This window comes from Hylobates moloch, unplaced genomic scaffold, assembly GCF_009828535.3.
Source record: "Hylobates moloch isolate HMO894 unplaced genomic scaffold, HMol_V3 SCAFFOLD_5, whole genome shotgun sequence".
Taxonomy (NCBI): domain Eukaryota; kingdom Metazoa; phylum Chordata; class Mammalia; order Primates; family Hylobatidae; genus Hylobates; species Hylobates moloch.
The window spans coordinates 42,912,319-42,933,802 of NW_026652280.1; the positions used below are offsets into that span (position 1 = coordinate 42,912,319).

The 21,484-nt window shown below is 44.8% G+C and overlaps 1 protein-coding gene across 4 annotated transcripts in view; it reads right to left on the bottom strand.

Moving 5' to 3' along the window:
• FHOD3 (formin homology 2 domain containing 3) overlaps positions 1–21,484 on the bottom strand; it is a 499,838-nt gene that overhangs the window by 32,470 nt on the left and 445,884 nt on the right. For all 4 annotated transcript variants that reach the window (XM_032152492.2, XM_032152490.2, XM_032152489.2 and 1 more), the window contains 5 exons: positions 17,547–17,705; positions 8,978–9,160; positions 6,963–7,082; positions 5,603–5,764; positions 2,641–2,831 (listed from right to left, as the gene is read on the bottom strand). In XM_032152492.2, coding sequence (XP_032008383.1) covers positions 2,641–2,831; positions 5,603–5,764; positions 6,963–7,082; positions 8,978–9,160; positions 17,547–17,705 — 815 coding nt within the window. The remainder of the gene's footprint in view (positions 1–2,640; positions 2,832–5,602; positions 5,765–6,962; positions 7,083–8,977; positions 9,161–17,546; positions 17,706–21,484) is intronic.

Consider the following 21,484-nt stretch of genomic DNA (forward strand, 5'->3'; position numbering starts at 1 on the left):
GAGAGGATGTGGAGAAATAGGAACACTTTTACACTGTTGGTGGGACTGTAAACTAGTTCAACCATTGTGGAAGTCAGTGTGGCGATTCCTCAGGGATCTCGAACTAGAAATACCATTTGACCCAGCCATCCCATTACTGGGTATATACCCAAAGGACTATAAATCATGCTGCTATAAAGACACATGCACACGTATGTTTATTGCAGCACTATTCACAATAGCAAAGAGTTGGAACCAACCCAAATGTCCAACAACGATAGACTGGATTTACCATGAATATATGCAGTGTAAAATGATGATTCATGTCCTTTGTAGGGACATGGATGAAATGGACATTTTCAGTAAATCTATGGACAAAAAACCAAACACCATTTTCTCCATAGGTGGATTGAACAAAGAATCATGGACACAGAAGGAACATCACACCGGGAGTTTGTGGGGTGGGGGGAGGGGAGGACAGATTAGAGTATACCTAATGTAATGACGATTAATGGGTGCAGAAAAACAACACATGGTTATGTAATAAAACCTGACATTGTGACATGTACCTAAAACCTAAAGTATAATAATATAAAAAGAAAGAAAGGAAAAAGAAGAAAAAACAAACAAACAAAAAAAAAACAAATGCAGGTTTGAACATCCAAAACAAAATTTTCTTAGCCAGGAAACAGTTTCAAAAACTAGGTTTTACCTAAAGAGACAGCTTTTTGAAACTTTTTGATCTGAAGTCAAAATATAAGTATTTAGGCTCATTTGCATGACTAAGATGATCCCACTGGTTACCAGCTATAAGGCCCTGAACTAGGGTTCTTTCTGTGCCTCAGTTTCCCAATGTGTTAAGTAAAAAAAAAAAAAAAATCACAGCTGTCTTCAGCTATGATCCTGAGGACTGTTGGTGGGAGGGAGAAGGAAAAATGAGGTACAGTCCTTGGGGCTTTCAGTCCTCCATCTCAATTTCAAAAAGAGAGTCCTGCTTTAATCAGTTCTACATACAGGGCTCCAGCTAAAGACTTCATTTGAACCCAGGGTTCTACGGTTTAGATACTTTGGATTGTCCACTTCCGGGTACCACCTCCCTTTAGCCATGCCCTTTTACTACCCACACCAAAACGACAGTGAACTTCTGGCTCCTCCTGGTCATCCCCAATGGGATGTAGACAGCTGAGGCAGAAGCAGCCATCATCTGGGTGACCAGGTTACCAAGGAGAATGGGACAATCAGAGCAAATACTTTATAGCTTAAGAAATAGACATACCACCAAACTGAGTTTTTAATCTGTCTGGGATAAAATGGTTAATGTAACCAAGCTCAACAGCTTTATAAGACGTTCATAAAATTACTCCAGTTTCATGACATTCCAAATAATAGTTGGTTCTCTCTCTCTCTCTCTCTGTGTGTGTGTGTGTGTGTGTGTGTGTGTGTGTGTATTTTAAATGGGGAATTGCTTGCATCATACAAAGCATTGAGGGCCAAACCAGCTCACATTCCCTGCCTCTTTGATTTCAGTAAGAAATCTGACAAAATCTCCTAAAAGTTCCCTTGAGGAAGGAAGGACAGCCAGAAGGTCTAGATAGATAGTCAGGGAGATTTATAGTTGAACAATTAAATTCCAAAAGAACTAATTAACAAATAGTTGTCAACCTGGAGGGAAGATTCTGCTTCTTATTTTTGTCCTGTCCAACATTTAAAAACTACTTGCCATTTTCTCAGTGGTCTGGATGAAGACCAGGGAGCCTGATTATCAAAGCAGAAACTGACACAAGCTGGGAGAGGGTTCATGTGCAGATAAAAGTATCAGGTTTTAAAAAGTTGTGTATAGGCTTAAGGAAAGTCAAAGAAGGAGATGAGGAAAGAAGGGAAAGAAAGGGAGGGAGGGAGAAAGGAAGAATGGGTAAGGGTCCCTCAACTGTGTTCTGTGACAAAGCAAAGGAGAAGAGAGTGGTAGCACATGGTAGGAAAGGCCCTGGCCTGGGAAGATAGAGGATCCATGTTCTAGTCTTCGGGCTACCACTGCTTTCTGGTGGCACAGCCCTGGACAGCCATGGGCCGTTCCAGACCCCATTCTCCTTGTGGGCAAAACAAGGTCTGACACATCACTGCTGTGTCTCCAGGATCCTCTTGGATCCTGTGATTCTGAGGAGGGCTGGTCCAGAGGACAGTGCTGTGATGGAGCCTGGACCTCACTCAGGTAGGCTGTGGCATAGAGCAGCTGTTGGAGGATTTGTTGCTGGAAGGTCCTCCGAAGGCCAGCTGCAGATCAGGTAAAGGAGGAACTTTTCTAACAAAGAGAGCTGCCTTGAAAGGGAGTGTCCTCTCTATAGGTGAAATTCTTCCAGCAGACCCAGATATGCAGGGTTCAATTTGTTAGAAATCTTACAGACGCAATTCCTGATAGGTACGATTTTTGGATCAAATTTTTCTGAGATTCCTTCCAACTTTGAGGTTTGATGGCATTATATTATTGTGTAAGAAAAATTAATTATCCATGAAACTGTTAAACATCTGTATCATCAGTGTACTTGCTATGTACCAAGAATGTACAAAAAATCTGTAAATTTAACCATCAGCTCTTAATTTCCAGTACAAATTTTTCAATATGCCATTGTACTGATATTTCTATAAGTTCCTCAATCCACTTACCTATTGATTATCCTTCTATGGACAATCTTTAAAATTATAATTCTCTCTGCACAGTCTTTCAGGAACTCTGACATCCGTTGTTTTAAAACTGGTTTCATTTCATGTTTTGCAATTGCCTTGAGGTGATCCCATGAAGCTTTGCATCTTCTCTCCATCTGACATAAATTATCCTGAAGTTGATCAAAGTCAACCTGAAAATCAGAGCGAGAACATTGCAAACACACTGAAACCGCCGGACACCAACCTGAACTGGGAGACCAAACTGCCTCTGGGGAGAAACAAACATCAAAACCAAATTCACATCTTGAAATACAAACATATTTACAGCCTAAAAATTATTCACATGTGTATCTGTCATTATCTTGACATCACATTATTTAGTGATAAAACTGTTCTCCAAATGAACTCAATACATGTGTTACCTTTTTTGGCCATATTTGGAAGTAAATCTTTGGGAACTGTAAATTAAAACATGATATCAAGGAACACTAGTACAAGATGAACTAAGAAGATGTCTCATGAATTTTTTTCAGAGCACTCTTATTCTTCAGCGATAATATTTCTCTTAAAGTTGAGAAATGCACCCTAGTCCTACGAAGATGGCTCTTCTATGCTGGGGACCAACTAATGGGCAGCCAGCTTCTCTTCGTGATAATCTCCTTTATAATGTGAGTGACAAGTTATTTATTCACCTGCCCACTCACTCATTCCACCAACACTCATGGAGAAACTAGCATACACCAGTCTCTAAGCCAGGCATTGAACATAAACACAAATGCTGAATGAGACAACTTCCTGTTCTCAAGGAGGCTGACTGTACACACAGGTGATTCCCAAACTCTGAAGGACACACAGACCCCACCAGGCTCGTGTATGTGCCTGTGTGTGGGTGAGGGTTGCCAGCAGATGCACATCACACATGCAAGGGACAGATGTGACAGAGTGCTGCCTGTGTATTCAGGGACGTGCAGACAGTCTGGATTGCCTGAAGGAGCCTGAGATGAGGTTTTCTAAAGTGATGATTTTATAGAATTTCCAGACTAAAAATTACATAAATCAGAGAGATTTTTAGTCATGAAAAAAATACATCAGAGGGCCACATTTAACAGAGGGATGGGGAAAGAAATTGAGAAGGACAGGAGCAGAGGAAGAAATACATAAGTGGGTGTGCTGAAAGGAGGTGACTGAGGTGGATAGAAAGTAGCTAAGATGGGAAAGGCTGTGTCCAGCAAGCAAAAGTCAGAGCAGCACGAGGTGCGCGGGGGTGAGCGCGAGGTGCGCGGAGGGCGTGGCGGAGATGAGCGGGAGGTACGCGGGGGTCAGCAGGAGGTGAGCAGAGGGTGTGGGTGGGGGGATGAGTGGGAGGTGAGCGGAGGGTGCGGCGGGGGGTGAGCGGGAGGTGCGCAGAGGGTACAGGGGCAGAGGGGCTGAGCCGGAGGGGCTGAGCGGGAGGTGCGGGGAGGTGCGTGGAGGTGAGCAGGGGCACGGAGGTAAGCCGTTGCTACTTCGGGGCCACTGACAGAGGCAACGAGCAGGGCCTGCTGAAGCCCACAGGGGACTTGCTGGAGTGACCTCAGACCTCCAGGCCCACCCTTAGAAGCACAATGAAGGGGAAAGAGTTCGCAAAGGTGGATTCTGTGAGAGGATCTGTGGCACCGAGAGGATGAAGACACGCAGTGTCGTGTCTGGTGTGAGGCAGGGAGGCAAGCAAGACACCGCATGTACTGGGCTTCCTGATGCTGTTGCATCAAAAAGAGAAGGCGAGTTTAGGCAAAGCCCTGGGATTCAGGTATGCAAGGTTTCATGGCACTCTGAGGAAAATAATTTGTCTGAAACCAAAGGAATCCTGAGTCCAGATAGGAAAGGCTTCGCTTTCTCATGATACAATGAGGCTTAGAAAAAAATTCTGATAGGCCAGTTCAGGGTCCCCTGCTCGGTGCACCTGGCAGAGGCCAGCCTGTGGCTCTGGAGGTAGCTGGAGGAGGCTCTCAGCTACCAGGTCCCCACAAGCCAGGGCTGTGGCAAAAGGCAGACAGACAGGAAGGGCCCCTTGAAGCAGGCCTCAGCAGCCAACCGACATCCTTCCCCGCGTTTGCCCACCACTGTCTCTCTCATGCTGAATTCCAACACATCCCAGTATTTCCAGTTCTCATGCTGCAGCCAGGGGTATTTCTAGAAGGTTCCTTCACACTAGCCTGGTTGCTGTGCCCTATTTAAGAGTATCTTCCACCCCTGCCCTCTCCCCTAGCGAGTTTCCTGTGCTCCTAAGACCTTCACATCTCCCAGTTCTGGTGTGTTTGGGATCCCTCTAGGAGTTGGTCAGCCTCAGTGATCCCCTGCACTAGAGGCAGCCAGGTGTCCACATACTGTGACTGTCTCTTTTCTAATGAAGCATAAGTTCATGAAGATATTAACTCTGCACTTGCTTTAAGAGCTTGCAGCTGAGGGCCAGGCCATATACTGTTTACAGCCCTATAAAAATGTTCCCTCTGGGCAAGATCATAGGGACTGCCGATCTGTGGGGAGCAGGAGCCGGGAGGGCCCTGTTTTCTGGCTCCACACCTCACTGCAAGGTCCTATGGACATCTCAGGAAGAGCCACATTGCATCTTTTTGACATGGTTGCCCACCTAAGACAAGCTGTGGTGTTTCAGTGTTCTGGAGAATTCACCCTGGTGAGTAACACTGCCTAACAGTGGACGCAGGGTTTAGAAATGGGATGGCAGGCTTGCCTTGCATACCTCAGTAGGAAAGAATCCGACTGAGAACCAGAGATAGGAAAAAGATCTTAAAAGTTCATTAGAAATGCCACAAAACAAATTATATTCACAAGCTCTAGAGCAGAGAATGCAGGCAGCACTTGGGCATTTTACTTAATAGGGCACATGTTACTCGAGGATGACCAATACAGATCCCGTGGCTGCAGTGAGACCAGGCCCAATCCTCAGCGTCCGCAGACATACCTTGGCTGACCTGGTGATGGCCCCGATCTCCGAGTACAGATCGGAGCTGTCTGGGAAGTTTTCCACCACCATGGTGCACACATGGTGGAGAAGCGACTGCTTGTGCACTGTGTCTTTGACTTCTGGAACCTTCTCGAGGTAGCTTAACTCAAACGCTTTGGCCTGTTTTGCAAACATCAATAAAAGAAAAGTTTCAAGCAGGATCTTAGAGAATAGCACAGGATGGTTAGAATCAATTCCCAGCTGCAGTCACCCAACATTCAGTTTCTCTGTGGCTGAAGCTCCTGGGGTCAACATGCTCCATGATCCATGGCTGATCACATGTGGGCCAGCCACACTGAGAATATTGAGAATGAGGGAGCCTCTAGCCCTTTCCCACCACAGCCATGAGCCATGTCCCAGGGCTCACCCCTAAATCAGGGTGCTGTGGGACTGGGCTCTGACATCTGCCTATCTACTTCTTCCTCCTTTTGCCTGCCGTTGTCTACTTCCTGGACAAAGCTGGGCCAATTTTAAAAAGTTGCTTTTCTTAATAGCTAATGCATGCTGGCTTAATACCTAGGTGATGGGTTGGTAGGGGCAGCAAACTACCAGGGCACATGTTTACCAATGTAACAAACCTGTACATCCTGCAAATGTACCCTGGAACTTAAAAGATTTTTAAAAAGTTGTTTTTATTTAAGCAGCAAAATGCATATAAGCATGAGTATTTGAGTGATAAGCTCAGAAAAAAAAAATGGGGCAGAAGAAAGTTTTCCAATGTCAAGTTTGAAAGCAGTTACACTTCATAAAGAATCATGTGTGTGTTTTTCTGTTTTCTTATTTATAGCAAGACACAGGTTGAAATAAATAGGCCCTGATATATATATATATATATATATATATATATTTATATATATTTTTTTTTGAGACAGAGTCTTGCTCTTTCACCCAGGCTGGAGTGCAGTGGTGAGATCTCAGCTCACTGCAATCTCTGCTTCCCAGGTTCAGGTGATTCTCCTGCCTCAGCATCCCGAGTAGCTGGGATTACAGGCGCATGCCACCATGCCTGGTTAATTTTTTGTATTTTTAGTAGAGACGGGGTGTCGCAGTGTTATCCAGGATGGTCTCGATCTCCTGACCTCGTGATCCACCCGCCTAAGCCTCACAAAGTGCTGAGATTACAGGTGTGAGCCACCACGCCCAGCCTAGGCCCTGGTATCTTAAGAACAAAATTCCTTCTAGATTTTCAGCAAGAAGACACAAAAGTCATTTGTTCCACTGTGCTTTGGGGGACCTGAGGTACAACCTTCATCAGCAATTGCTGGGCAGGGATTTTGTGACAAGGGGGGCTGCAGGATGAGGGATGGGGACAACTTACATTAGTTCCATTTAGAAAGTTCCCAATGGCTAAGAGAGTAGACAGGATAAAGCCCAAGGTTTTATTGTTCTCCAACTGGTCTATTCCTTCCTTCAGGTCCAGGAGTGGTTCTGCTACTTCCTTTCAGTTAAAAAAAAATTAGACAATAAAGAATGTACAATTTGGCCTTACTTTGTTCTTTTGACTTTTTGTATAAGGGAATAACACACAGTGTTCTCCCCAGCACAAGGCAATCCCCTGCGATGGGCATTGCTCCTAGGTATGGAAACATGTGGCAGGGAGAGCCTCTACTCCCCAGACCCTGCAGTGGAGACCAAAAGGATCTTGTGCTGGGGTGACAAGGGCTCTGGACTCCCCATTCCTGCCTCAGGGAACACCCTCCTCTTACTCTCCTTCCTGGCTGTGGCTGACTCCTGGGACACTCTTCCTTCCCATCTTCCTTCAGCTTCTAGACCACAGTCTTCTTCTTTGCTTTTTCTCCTTCCAGGCAGATTGGCAATGAAAGTTGAGACCTCGGTGTCCATGAACTGCCCCAGGCCTCCTCCTCCCCTCAAGGCACTCCATGGCTAGCCACCTGGCAGCCTGGGCTGCTCACTAGAAGGCTACTGCCCTCTACCCCACTGCTTTCATGTCCCCCTCCCTCAGACCTCCAGCCTGCTCTGTAGCCTCATGGCCTCCGTCTCCCCCACCCTCTCTGCTGTTATTCTGTGGCCCCCACTCCTTTGTCTTGATTGAGGCGCTCCCCCAGCTTATATCCAAAGCCAGGAGATCCAGCTTCAGTTTCTCCAGCCCAGGTCCTGCCAGGCTGACCCAGTGATCTGTTTTCTCCATGATGTTACCTCTCTTGGCTAAAGAAAGTCACCTGAGCGTGCTGTCTGGTCTTGTGACCCAGTCATAGCAGTCACCTCAGCAATCCTAGGTGTCTTCCTCTCTGCTTGACTTCCTGATGAATTCAAATACTGTAGTTCCCTCCTGAAGTCCCCCAAACCCACCACCAACTATCTGGCCCTCAGTACAGGACCTTGCTCCTTCCTTTGCCAGAATATGGAGACCACATGGCCTCTCCACCTGGTTTTATTTTTTTAGAGATGGAGGTCCCACTCTGTTGCCCAGGCTGGAGTACAGTAAGGTGATTATAGCCTACTGCAGCCTTGAACTCCTGGCCCCAGGTGATCCTCCTGCCACAGCCTCCTGAGTAGCTGGGACTACAAGTGCATGCCACAACACCTAGCTAAGTTCTTAAAAATTTTTGTAGAGACAGGGTCTCACTATGATGCCCACGTTGGTCTTGAACTCCTGGCTTCAAGCCATCCTCCTGCCTCAGCCTCCCAAAGTGCTGGGATTACAGGTGTGAGCCACCGCACCTGGCTCACCTGGACTATAGAATCTCTCTTCTGCGGACTTCCTCTCAACTAAGATCCCACACAGTTCACTTTCCATCTCCCCCGTTTCGTCTCCACTGGCTCCTTCTGTTCAGCCTGCGAAAAACTCCCACTGCCCTATTCCAGAGAGGATGCCCATGTCCTCTGCTTTCTACTCAGGAGGAGCCTCCTCAAGCTTTCTCCATTAAGTCTCCTTTCCTTCTGTTCTCCCAAACTCTTGCAATGGGCATCATAAAAAAACCTGCTAATTGCCACAATCACTGACAGTTTAGGTGACTATCATCAGGTCGAAGGATTATAGGAAATTTTCTATATTGTGCTTTTCTGTATTTTCCACATTTTCTACAATGAGAATATAGGATCGGAAAAAAAATGTAATTGTTTTGTTTTGTAATCAGTGACCTGGTGCCCACAGTCTAGTGTCTGAGGCTGGTGCCAGGCAGACACTTTAGAATCAGCCTTCATTGGCCAGCTGCTGATCACTTGGTGTACACACGACCTCCTCATTGTCAACTCATCCTCCACACCCTATGCCAAGAATGATATTTCACTGCCTTAATATTGATCAATGAAAAACTGCCTTTCTCAACACTGTGGATGTGGGATTGGCTGCCTGTCTTACAGAGAGCTTACCTTTTCTGTAGTTTCATAATCCATTTTGAATGCCCAGAGATGAAGTCGTGCGGAGAGCTCGCTGATGGAGGAGAGGGTGAGGAGGAACTGCTCTGCACTGCCCAAGGGGATTTCAGGGTTGGCCAGCTGAGCTTCCTGGATTTTCTGCTTCTCCTCGTCCGTGGGAATCATCGTTAGAATTTTCTGGAAATAGGAGATGATATAGTATATTTTCTCCTAGTGATGGACCCCCCCCGCCTCTTCAGTGTTACAAAATTCATATTATAATTTTCCAACCAGGTAGTAGAGGTATCTACAGGTGTTATATTGTCATAAACCGAATATACTTGAAGCACCTTGACCCAAATTTTCAGGGTCTCACACACAAGGGACATTCTAGGCAAGAAAGGGAGATGAGAGGTGAGAGAAAGATGAAAAACAAGACACAGGATTAGAGAACAGCTGCCTATTCCCTAGGAAGTAGAGTAAGACATGTCAAAAAGATATGCTTTGTAGCACTTCTCCTGCATTAATTTAAAAGCTTACAAAAATGAATCATTTTCAAAGAACTCAGACTGACTTTTGTTCATGTGACATATAATTATTTTAACTGTATTTCAAAACTTACATAGAAATGATAGCACCTTAAGTAATACTAAACAAGTCTGATTGCAGAAAAAATCATGATGGTATCCATAAATACAAGCTAATAAAAAAAGTATATCTTTTTACTTCTATTTGTTTCTGGTAAAAATCAATTGTGGAAGGCAGAGAAGGCAAAAAGGCACCAGAATACTTATGATTCTCATACACTCAAATTCCTCTGTGATTACATTTTTTAAAGTAAAAATTCTCATGTCTACTCTTACTATTCCTATTGAACATCATATGGAAATCTTAGCCAGGCACATAAAAGAAATAAAAGGCATACAGACTGGAAAGGAAAAAACTGCTCATACACACAGATGTCATAATTGTCTGCATAAAAAACTATAAGGAATCTACAAAAAATTTCTAAAACAAACAAGTGAGTTTAACAATGTTGTGTGTTATAGGGTCAATACACTAAAATCCATCTTATTAGTTCACTATCTATACATTTATAATAAACTAAAATTCTTTAAAATGCTATTTACAGTGAAACACATAGGTATAACTAACAAATCCTGTTAAGTATCTTTATGCTGGAAACTAGAAAATGCCGATGAAAGCAATCAAAGAAGATAGAAACAAATAATAAACACATGGAGAGACATACTATATTCATGGATTGAAAGACTCAACACAGACAAGATGTTAATTCTTCCAAAATTGATCTATAGATTTAATTCAGTTCCAATCAAAATATCAGTATAATTTTTTGTAGATATATGATGCAGGACAGGTGAGCCCCAAAACTGGGGCTTAGCCTGGGATGGTTTTTGGTTTTAACCAGGAAAGAATTCAAGGGCAAGCTGGTGGTGATAGACTGAAATTTTTTATTGAACAGCACTGCTCCTTCTGGAGCAGGGCTAACTCCTAGGCAGTGTGCCCAGAGTCAGCAAAGTATGGGCTCTTGGCAACTGTATTTATACTCATGTAAATCTATTTTCAATTATATGCAAATTAAAGGTCAGATTAACACAAATTGAGGGGTGGGTTGTTTAGAACTTTCTAGGAAAGGGGCAGTAAGTTTTGGGTCTTGCCCTGGAAAGGGGTGGTAACTTGTGGGTTGCTGCCATGGCATTTATAAATTGGCTTTAGTGGGAGCAGCTTATACCAATGAGCAATGAGGGCAGCTAATGATTGCTTTTGTCACCATCTGTGGTTTTTGTCAGTTTTTTTGCTTTATCCCATCTGAACCAGATCCTGTTTGGGTCATCAGGGTTGGGACCAGAAAACAAGTCCTGCTGGTCTCCTACCTCATAGAGACAAGCTGATTCTAAAAGTTACATGGTAAAACAGAAGAACTAGAACAACTAAATTTGAAAAAGAGTAACCTTGGAGAAATTAAATAACCTGACTTTAACAAATAAAAAGCTATAGTAATTGAGACAATGTGTCATTGGTAAAAGGATAGGCACCTAGATCAATGGGACAGAGCAGACAGTTCAGAACAGGACACATAAATGTGGCCCATTGATTTTGAAAAAGGTGCAAGGCAATTCAATAGAGAGAGGATATTATTTTCAACAAATGATGTTAGAACAGCTAGACTCTCTATGCAAAAAAAGCAACCTCAAGTTAAACCTTACACTATACATAAACTCAAAATGGATCACAGATCTAAAAGTAAAACGGAATACTATGAAACTTTTAGAAGAAAACATAGGAGAAAACTTTTATAACCCACATTAGGCAAAAAATTCTTAGACATGATACCAAAAAAGAATAAGTTAATAAACCAAACTTTATCCAGTTAAAAACTTTTGCTTTGTGATAGACACTGTAGAGAATAGAGGACAAGCTGTACTTTCTCAAAAGATTAAACATAGAATTACCATACGACCCAGCAATTCCATTCTTGGGTATTTATCCTAGAAAAATGGAAACTTACTTTCACACCAACACTTGTACATGAATATTTGTAGTAGCTTTATTCATAATTGCCAGAAACTGGACCAAGATAAATATTCTTGAGCAGTGAATATATAAATTGTAGTAGATTCCCTGCAATGCAACAGCACTCGGCAATAAAAGGAACAAACTATAGATATGTACAATGACTTGAATGAATCTCAAAGGCATCATGATGAGTGAAAGAAGCCAGTCTCAAAAGGTTACATGCTATTTACAGCACATTCTTGAAAAGACAAAACCATAGTGATGGGGAATACATAAGTGGTTACCAGGTGCCAGAGGCAGGTTGAGGGTACAACTACAAAAGGGCAACACAAGAGTTTTGTTGGAAGATGGGACTGTTTTAAATCCTGATTGCAGTGGTCATCGCATGAATTTATATGCTTTAAAACTCAGAGAACCATATACCAAAAATGTCGGCTGCACTCTATATTAGTTCAAAAACTAAAAAAATAAAGAACAAAATGAGAAACAGGACTCTTGACACCACAGTCTCTACATATGCAGATGTTTACACAAGTGTGCATCAGGACATATCTGGCTGGGATAGATGTAGTCCTGGGCTTGATGAGGGTGTTAACAGGCAGAGCTGCCTTAGTTTATCAGAAGCCAGTCATGCAAAACTGCATTGCAGATGTGCATTCAGGCTGTAGTCAGTGTAAAGTTATCGAAGGTGAGCCTGAGGCACCTCCCTTTCCAACTTTCCCATCACCGGTGCTCCAATCACTGAGGCTTCAGGTGGAATTTGAGCATCTGGAGAGATATGTGGTGGCAGTGTTCCTTGCTTGCCCACAACCCGGCACGTGTCCCACCTGTTCATGCAGATGGCATTAAGAGATAGCCAAGACACTTCGGGCAGATGTTGCCTCCTTAAAAACATGCATGATTTAAACTCAATTAGTTCTGAAAATAAATGCTTCACTAAAATTTCTATTTTAATTTCCTTAGCACTGCCATTGTTTTTGGCATGACCAAAATTCCAAAATGAAAAACTGTCAACACTTTGTACAACCTTCAGAAGACATCTTCCTGTGATAAATTTTGTTGCTTTGTTCCTTTGAGAAAGCAGTTACTCTTCTTTTTGTTTTTCATTTCTCTAATTTATACTATTTGTTCAATGTTGAAGATTTATGAGGTTGCCACCTGTCATTTTATTTTATTTTTTTACACATCACTGACAATAAGAATAGCTGTAAGACAGTGGAATGGCAGGTTAAAGCCACCTCCTATGAGCCCCTCCTATGAGCTGATGGCCCTTGTTTTTCGTGAGCAGATGATAATGTGATGATTATGAGGTGGTATTTTTAACCTGCTTTTCTAAGTCAGTAGATTTAATGATCATTGCATGATCATAATTTGATTTCACAGGAAAGCAAACATCAAACAAGACCCATATGTTGATAGGGATAGGAAGCAGAGAAATTCTAGGCAGAAAAGAGTGGGGTCCCTGGCAAAGGCCCCACCCTCAAGCCTGGAACTGTGGCCCAAAGTGAGAACTTTACATCCCTATTTTCCCACTCAAATGTTGCCTCTTCCAAAACCACTCCTGGTCTGCCCCACTCCCATCCTGTACCCATAAAAACCCCAGGCTCCACTGGCAGACAGCAGAGAAGGGGAGAAGAGGAGAAGCAGCAGGACATCAGAGATTGTCATTTAATGTCAGAGAGAGGCAGCTTGACTTCAGAGGGATGGCTTGACAGCACTGCTTCAAAGAGGAGTACAGCTGGGAATGGCCAGACTCTGGGGGAAGATCACTTTCCCATTCCATCCCCTTTCCAGCTCTCCTTCTTGCTGAGAGCCACTTTCACTGGCAATAAAACCCTCTGTATTCACCATCTTTCCATTCGTTTATGTGACCTGATTTTTTCTGGATGCTAAACAAGAGCTCTAGTGCCACAGATGTGGGCACTAAAGGCTGTCACACTGACCCTCTGCCCTCACTGGTGGAGAGCAACCACCTCACACGAAAAGGCAGAGGGCCAACTGAGTTAACACTTAAGCCATTCATGATGGCAAAGCTAAAAGTGCACACTGTACACATGCCCTCTGGGGTTTCAGGGGTTGTGGGTACTCCCTGCCAGACACAGCTGCAGGGCCCACACAGAGTTTTGCTCCTGCTGGTGCCCAGAAGCACTTGCCCCAGCTCCTGCACTCACTCACCTGTGTGCTCCCACTCCCTAGAGGGGTTGAGAGCTGCGAGCTGAGTAAGCGAGGCACCCCCATCACAAGGCCCATGAAGGGGGTCACAGAAAATTTCCTGTTTCAATGTGATAACCTCCATGTTTTTAGCATTAGCCTAGACAGCATCCCTCCAGCACTGCTCTAAGTATATTTGCTTTTGTATCTGAAAGTCATGTATTTTGGAGAAAAATTCAGAAATCTCCTTTTTTTTAAATAGACCCCAATACTATTGGGTTTGGCCATTTCTTCTACCTGCACATGAAACTATAATGAGTAATTCTTTTGCCCTGTGAGTTTTAAACAGAACCCTGGCTACAGCTTTGTATAAGCATCTGCCACAAGGATTTTGGTGACCACAGTAGAAAGTTGAAGCCCTGAGGGCTATGTCTGGTTTGCATACAATGTGCATATTTGCATGAGAAAACAGTGTTCTATCCATGTACTTACTTTCCTGTAGCAACTTAAAAAAAAAAAAAAACTTTTTAAAGCATCTTGATAGTATCTTCTTTCATTCTTATGATTATTCATTGAGGCACATTAGGGCAGAAATCATTGTATCAAACTCACAGACAAAATGATTTGCCTGAAGCTAAGCTGGATCAACCAAGGCAGAGCTAGAGAAGAACCCTGGGGCTACCTCTAGTTTCTAGCACTAGCTCCATAGTTCATAGGGATTCAAATTAATAGTGAATAAATTCAACCATAAATGCAAATTAACAGTGCAGCTAAGCCACTCAGTCATCAAGATATTCTGGTTCCCTGGCACTGCTAAGTCAACTGTGACTCTCTGTGGTCAGGTTCCTCTGTGTGTGTCCAGCACCCACGCAGCTGGGCACCTGTGGACAGGCACTGTGCAGGGTAAACTGCTTTCAAAGATGCTGTCATTTTTTATCTGTGGCCAAAGAAAACTTCTGTTTCTAGGATGCTGATTGGACTGGCAGCTGAGTTGGGCCAAGTTGTTTGGGACCACTCAATTGTGCTACCCTCTGAGTGGACACAGACTATAAAAATTAGAGAAGAAAGGAAAAGAAAATAAAAATCGTCATACTTCCATTTATGATAATTGGATGTCATTTTACTTGGGGAAATATCATTAATGCTACTTAGAGATGGCTGTGAAATGATTTTCTGGTTTAATATTCTTATGAAAAATGACTTCCTTAATGAAGTTAACTGCTCCTTCAGGTTTTCGTGACCAACCTGGATACATACCACTGGGTTGCTAAGCAAAGCCACAGGATGAAAACGTTCTAATTACATTTAGGTACACAGAGCTTTCAAATGACCCCATTAAGCCATGGTGCCAGGCTACAGTGCTTGCATCCGAGAAGCAGACAGTTTGGCTAAAGGCCCTCTGGGTGCAAGCCGGAAATCTCATTAACAAAGATCTGTATGTACCCAATTGCATCTCTTCTCAGTCCTGATTTAACTCTTGAACAAGCCTAGAGAACAAGCTCTGGGTATTGATTTGGCATGTGGATCTAGATCATCTCTGCCTCTCAGGTCCCTGAGATCAATGGCCCAAGATAGTAGGTGATGCCTGAGAGTGCCCTGGATTCCACGTTCTCCAAGAGGGCTGTTTTGACTGGTTCTTTGATTATCCGTGGGTGCATGATTGCTCTCTACTGGGAGGTTGACAATGTTAATTTCCCTCTAGTGGTGTTTACTCAAGACCTTTGTCATTTAATCTGTACTAAATAAATGCGAACTTCGCTGGCTTATGGAGTGGACGCTGCAGGTTCAGGAGCAGAAGCCCCTTAGCCACACTGACAGACAAAATATCTGTCAGTATATGTCTCTCATCTGTCACTCGGTTAGGGTCTGAGGGACACATTTTGCACTTGGTACATCCAGGTCCACCCAATAGCAGGCCACTGCCCTGCTCCTCCCTTGTTCCTCTAGGAGGGTCCCAGAGTGGGATGCATCACACTGAGGCCTGGCCTGCCCCTCCCTGCGATCTGGCAACTGCCTCAGTCTGTATCTCCCAGCTGTCGCCCACTCACTCCTTCATGTCCCCTGCTCCAGTCTGCCGTGTGCCCTCACTCTTTCAATAGGCTGGATTCCTGGATTCGGGTGGGCCCTAAATCCAATGACTGGTATCCTTATAAGAAGAAGGAAGTTTGAACACAGAGGAGAATGCTGTTTGAAGACAGAGAACACACCTGGATATGCTGACTGGCTTTTCTCCCTGGCCTGGCTCCAGAGCTCAGGACACAACTTCTTCTGCCAGGAAAGAAATGCATTTCCCTTATTGTACCTGTTCCTGGAACAGGAGGTGTATGTTTCTCAGAGTAGAGCTGCTTGGGCCTTATATAGGTTTTCTAGGGGTGCCATAATAAAACATCACAAACTGGGTGGCTTAAACAACAGAAATGCATTCTCCAACAGTTCTAGAATCTGGAAGTCCAAAATCAAGGTGTCAGCAGGAGCATACTGTCTCTGAAGGCCCCAGGGGATGAACTTTGCTTCTTCCCAGTGCTGGTGGTTGCCCACGATCTTTGGTATTCTTTGGCTTTTAAAGACATCACTCTAATTTCCACCTCCGTCATCACAAGGCATTCTGTATGTCTGTGTGTTGTCTGTCTTCAAATAGCACTCTCCTCTCTGTGTTCAAACTTCCCTCTTCTTATAAGGATACCAGTCATTGGATTTAGAGCCCACCTGAATCCAGTATGACCTCATCTTAATTTGATTACATGGACAAGACCTTTTTTCCAAATAAAGTCACACCCTGGGTGGGCATGAATTTGGGGGTCCACTATTCAATGCAGTTCAGGCCTCTAGTAATGGCTTTTCCTGTGAAGGTTCCTTCCTTCCAAAGCATGAAGGCGTGCCTAGTGGGCTGGGTGCAGACCCCTCTGCGTACTGTGTGCCCACCGCTCCCTCCCATTCCCAGGGCCATGGGTGATTCTGGCCAGAGGCCCAGGCCCTTCCTCACTCTCAACTTGCTTGCTCTCCCTCTCTGGAGTCAGGCATCATTGGTTCCGTCCATGCCCAAGTGTCTCAAACAAGAAGGTGTACCTCAATCACAGAGAGGCTTTAAAGGAGTCTGGGGCTCCCTGTCAATAGGAGAATGGGTTAGGTGCCACCCAATGCCACAAAGCAGTGTCCCCAGAACCCCACGCTGACCTAGTGGGCCCCCAAGCTATAACACCCTTCTGTAGGAATTGGTGCGTGGGACACATTGGCTCTGCTCACTCTTTTGATTATTATAATAAGAGATTTAAACTGCTAAACTGGCACCAACCCACAGTGGAGGGAGAGTGTGGCCTGTGGAAGAACACAAACCCAGGCCCCGCAGGCGAACCCTATCTCCAGCTACCAGCTGTGTGGTCACAACCACGCCACCTAGTGTCTCTCTACTTTGTGATATTCAGATCAACAAATGCTAAAGCTTCAGCTGGCTTGAGCTCTCTGGCTTATCAAATGAAACATGTCTCTCTGTACCCCAACAAATGCCAAGAGAGAGAGTTCTTACATGGATGTGTGCATGTTCTGAAAACCCTACCTTTGAAAGTGTTTGTTAAACATATGTGGTTTAAAATGAAATGAAGCAAGACCCTAATGGCTTCCCAAGGAGGTTATCATGGTCTTCTTCCATTTTGAGGTAGGCAGAGTGTGGTCAGAGGGAGATTGGTAAATGAACCTGAGTGAAGATTGCTGACCTTCATAGGCAAAGTGAGACTCCTCCTCCCCTCAAAAAGTTTAACACATGTAAGAATTATTAACCTTATTCAGAGTCTAGTTGAGACAGAAAGGCACCATGGATCTTCTGAAATGTGTATGTGCAGCATATTATACATGCAGTATGTGATAAAATACAAATAATGCTTAATAGGGCTTCCCTCACCTCGATTCCTTCTTTGTTTAAGGCATACTCATCAAAATTCAAAATGGCGATCTTAATCGTCCTTGGAGGGGGCAGCACCGTCAGACCAATATTGATGGCGTTACTCCTCTTGGAATCCAGAACAATGATCTCTTGCCTTTTTCCATCTGCAGCAGTTTTCTTAGCGATAAAAAAGGAGAATCCAAGATTAATGCATCATCTTGGGTCCTTTTTATATTTCATTATTAAAAGCACTCACTACTTATTTAGAGATGAAAACAAATGGCCCCAGTTCAGCTCAGAGAAGGACTGGCTACTGTTCAGCACAGAAAGGATCAGGGATTAGTTCTGAGAAGCTGCTAAGCTTGGGTCAGCAACAGAACTTCAAGAGTCAGACACATACAAAAATAAAATGGATTTTCCTTCAACTGGGAAAATGTGACATTTTGCAAGAAAAAAAATCTGTTTTTTCCATAGAAGCAGTGAAAACAAAATCAAAACCTTTCAGAGTTCCTTTCTTGTGGGCTTCGAGGTGTCAGAATGTCTTGGTTGGCCTTCACACACATGGTGCGTGCCCAGAGAGAGCTGGTTTACATGCTGAGAAGAGAGGATCAATAAGGAGAATACAGCACCATTGGCCTGTCAGGCCCTCCAGATCTACAGCTATACTGTCTCAAAGCCCTCACCTTGCCATTCAAACATTCCATGCCCCTTATACCAGAGCACCTCCACCTTTCCTGTGCACTTAGGCCTCTGTGCAGCTGCCTGGTAGATGAATGAAGAGGGGCCTTCCAAGGAAAAGAAAGGAAAGGGCATGCACTGGCGAGGATGAATAAGGGATGAACCAGCTTAGAGGCCTAGGAGGGGAGCAGGGAATAAGAAGTGTCCTGGCATTCTCAAAGCCCTTTTATGTGTGGCTTCCCAGTTGCCTGCGTGGTCCTCAGAAGCAGGTCCTAGGCCTCACTCATCTCTGCAGCCAGCCCAGAATTAGCGCAAGATGGGAGCTTGGCAAGCTGAATGTTTATGTCCCCTCAAAATTTATAAGATGAAGCCCTAACCCCCAAAGTGATGATATTTGGAGGTAGGGCCTTTGGAGCTACTTAGGTTTAGATGAGGTCACGAGGGTGGCATCCTCATGATGGGACTGGTGTCATTATGAGAAAAGACCAGAGTGCTGCTAGTTCTCTCCTTCTGCTACTTGAAGACACAGCAAGAAGGTGGCTGCTTACAAGCCAAGAAAAGCACCCTCACTAGAAACCTAACTGGCCAGTATCTTGATCTGGAGTTCCCAGCCTCCAGAACTGTGAGAAATAAATTTCTGCTGTTTAAGTCACCTGTGTGTGGTATTTTATTATGGCAGCCTTAGCGAACTAAGACAGTGTGTGTGGGGTGAGGAGTCAACCCTATCAATGGCCAGAGCTGTGACCACAAGGCCCCCAGCTTTCCTCTTCAGCTCTCAGGAAGTTGGGTGTAGGTGGCACCTGGGGGCAGGTGGGAGAAGACTTGGCTCCACAAGCTCCCTGATATTGCTCAGGTTTCCCTTGAGGCAAACACACCTGGGAGGATGGCTATTTTGACTCATGTAACAAGTCTAGAGTAACAAAGATGAATGAGGCACTGTGGATCTCCTGAAGACACATTCAGCACAGTAATGGGGTATGCTGTGCCCTCTGTTGTTGAGGGAGCTCAACAGCAGAGCAACTGTAACTCACCTGGTGGTGGAGGGGCTCAGGGTCTGGAAGGGCTGACCCTTGGGCTAGGCCCTAAAGAATGTCTAGGATCTAGTCTGGGGAGAGAAGACCTTCAGGAGATAAGAAGTGGCTTTGTCTAGGTTGTTAAAAACTGTCAGGGATGAGGCTGGAAGTTTGATGGGGCCACATCTCAGAGGACCTGCTGACCCAGCCAAGTGGCTTCAACCACACTGTGCAGGCAGATTCCCACTGAGCAACTGACTGCCACTCATCATCTGATTTCCTGCACTGAGGCCTCACTTTGTTTTCTAAAACAGGGTCCCTGGATGGGCCTGGGAGCGGCCAAGCCATCTAGAGAAACTGTTCTGCTGTAGCCCCAGGGACCGTGAGGCATTGAGGAGAAACAGGCTCAAGTCCAACTTAAGTCCTCCTGGAACCTCCCAGACTTAGTTGCTAAATTTCTATTTTGGATCCTTAAATATGCAGTTGGAATAAACTCAAACTTCTTCATTAAAACAAAAACAAAAACAAAAACAAAAACCCAACAACAACTGAAAACATCCCAGCTGTTTTGTCCTGCTGATCAGGAGGGGCAATTCCTGTGGGTAGGGTTGTCAGCTTTGAACACTAGGCTCCCAGAGACACATGGCATACATGCCTCCCCACTCTTCAGGAAAAGTGTTCTGTTCTACGTAGTTAACCTAAGAAACTTCTCAGGAGTCCCTGGAAATTCTCAATTTAGCTTTTAAATCTAATTTTATGTTGTGTGTGGAGTGCTAAAGGAATGAGAAAGGTTTGACAGAATGTTAAATATAGGCAACAAAGAAGGATGCTACAACTAGCAATGCCAATACTGTGGTGCTGGAGGCCTGCTTCTCCGGACACTGCTGGGCACCTACCCCAAATCCATGCCCTCTTCCCCACTCAGCAACAGGACTCTGATTTTTTCAGGCTGGCAATGTGTCCATTAAATCAATTCCCTCCCTGGACCCTCTGCAACTGAAGCTGGCCCCATGACTTGGTTCTGGCTTTTGTTTTCCTGATTAAAAAGCAACAGACCTGGTGGGTCATGCTCTTCCCCCTTCTTCCTGCCTAGAATGGAGATATGGGTCTGGAGGTGCAGTGGCAGGTGTCTTGTGAGCACAGGATGGCAGCAGGGATTCCCTGGGAACCAGTAGCCCTTAACCCCTCATCCACAAAACCCCATCACTCTAGGAGCCTGGATAGATGCCTGAGCAGGCCCAGCCAGCTCAACTGGAGTCTTTATGCAGATGACAAAGTGAAGCCCCTTACCATCACCCTGAGACTCAGCCCCATGGCAAATAGCTTGGGAGAGAAGCACTACTCAGATTCCAGCCTCATCTCTGGCAGCCAGTGTCCACATGTAGCAAGCAATTTGCACAGACCTATGTGGTGGCCCTGAGCCTGACATGCCCTTGGCCCCATTCTCAGTAGAGCTCAACTTACGGCAACACACATGCCCGCACACACCCCTCTAAGTCAGGGAGGGGCACGCCACTGAGCAACCCAAGATCATGGGAGAGCTGTCCCCACAGAGGATTCTGCACATTTGCAGAGCACTTCCACCCATATCATGAAGGAAAGAATAAGCCTTAAAGGAATACCTGAAATGGAATTATCCAAGCTCTAGATTTCAGCAAAAAGGTGCTTTAAGTGCTGTTCTTCATAATCAAAATAAACCTCCACAAGATGCTACTAAACACTCAAGTGTCATCTGGTTAGTACTGCCCAAGATGAGGGAGTGGGTTGGGTAGAGCTGTCCAACTCTCTCCTTCCCTCTGACAATAATCTAAAGCAGCACTTACAAGAGCAAGTCAGAGCTCTCTGTGCCCACATCCATGTCTAAGGATTGGCAGTCATCTATTCTGATCCATTTGAATTGTCCTTCTGAGCCAAAGCCTCAAGTCAGCAATAGTGAACTTCACTAGGTCCTCCACATGGTCCTATTACAGAGCAACTATGGTCCACTCTTCCTTCCCAAAGCGTCTCACCCCCATCCATCCTTCTCCATTCCCACCTCTCCACCCTGGGCCTGACCACCCAGAACCCCACTTCTCAGAGCAGCCCAGCACTCGCCTCCTGCTTCTGGTCTCTTCTCTCCCTAACCCATCCATCCTACTCTTGCTAAAAGGAACTTTTCTGGCCAGGCACAGTGGCTCAAGCCTGTAATCCTAGCACTTTGGGAGGCCAAGGTGGGCAGATCACAAGGTCTAGAGATCGAGGCCATCCTGGCCAACATGGTGAAAC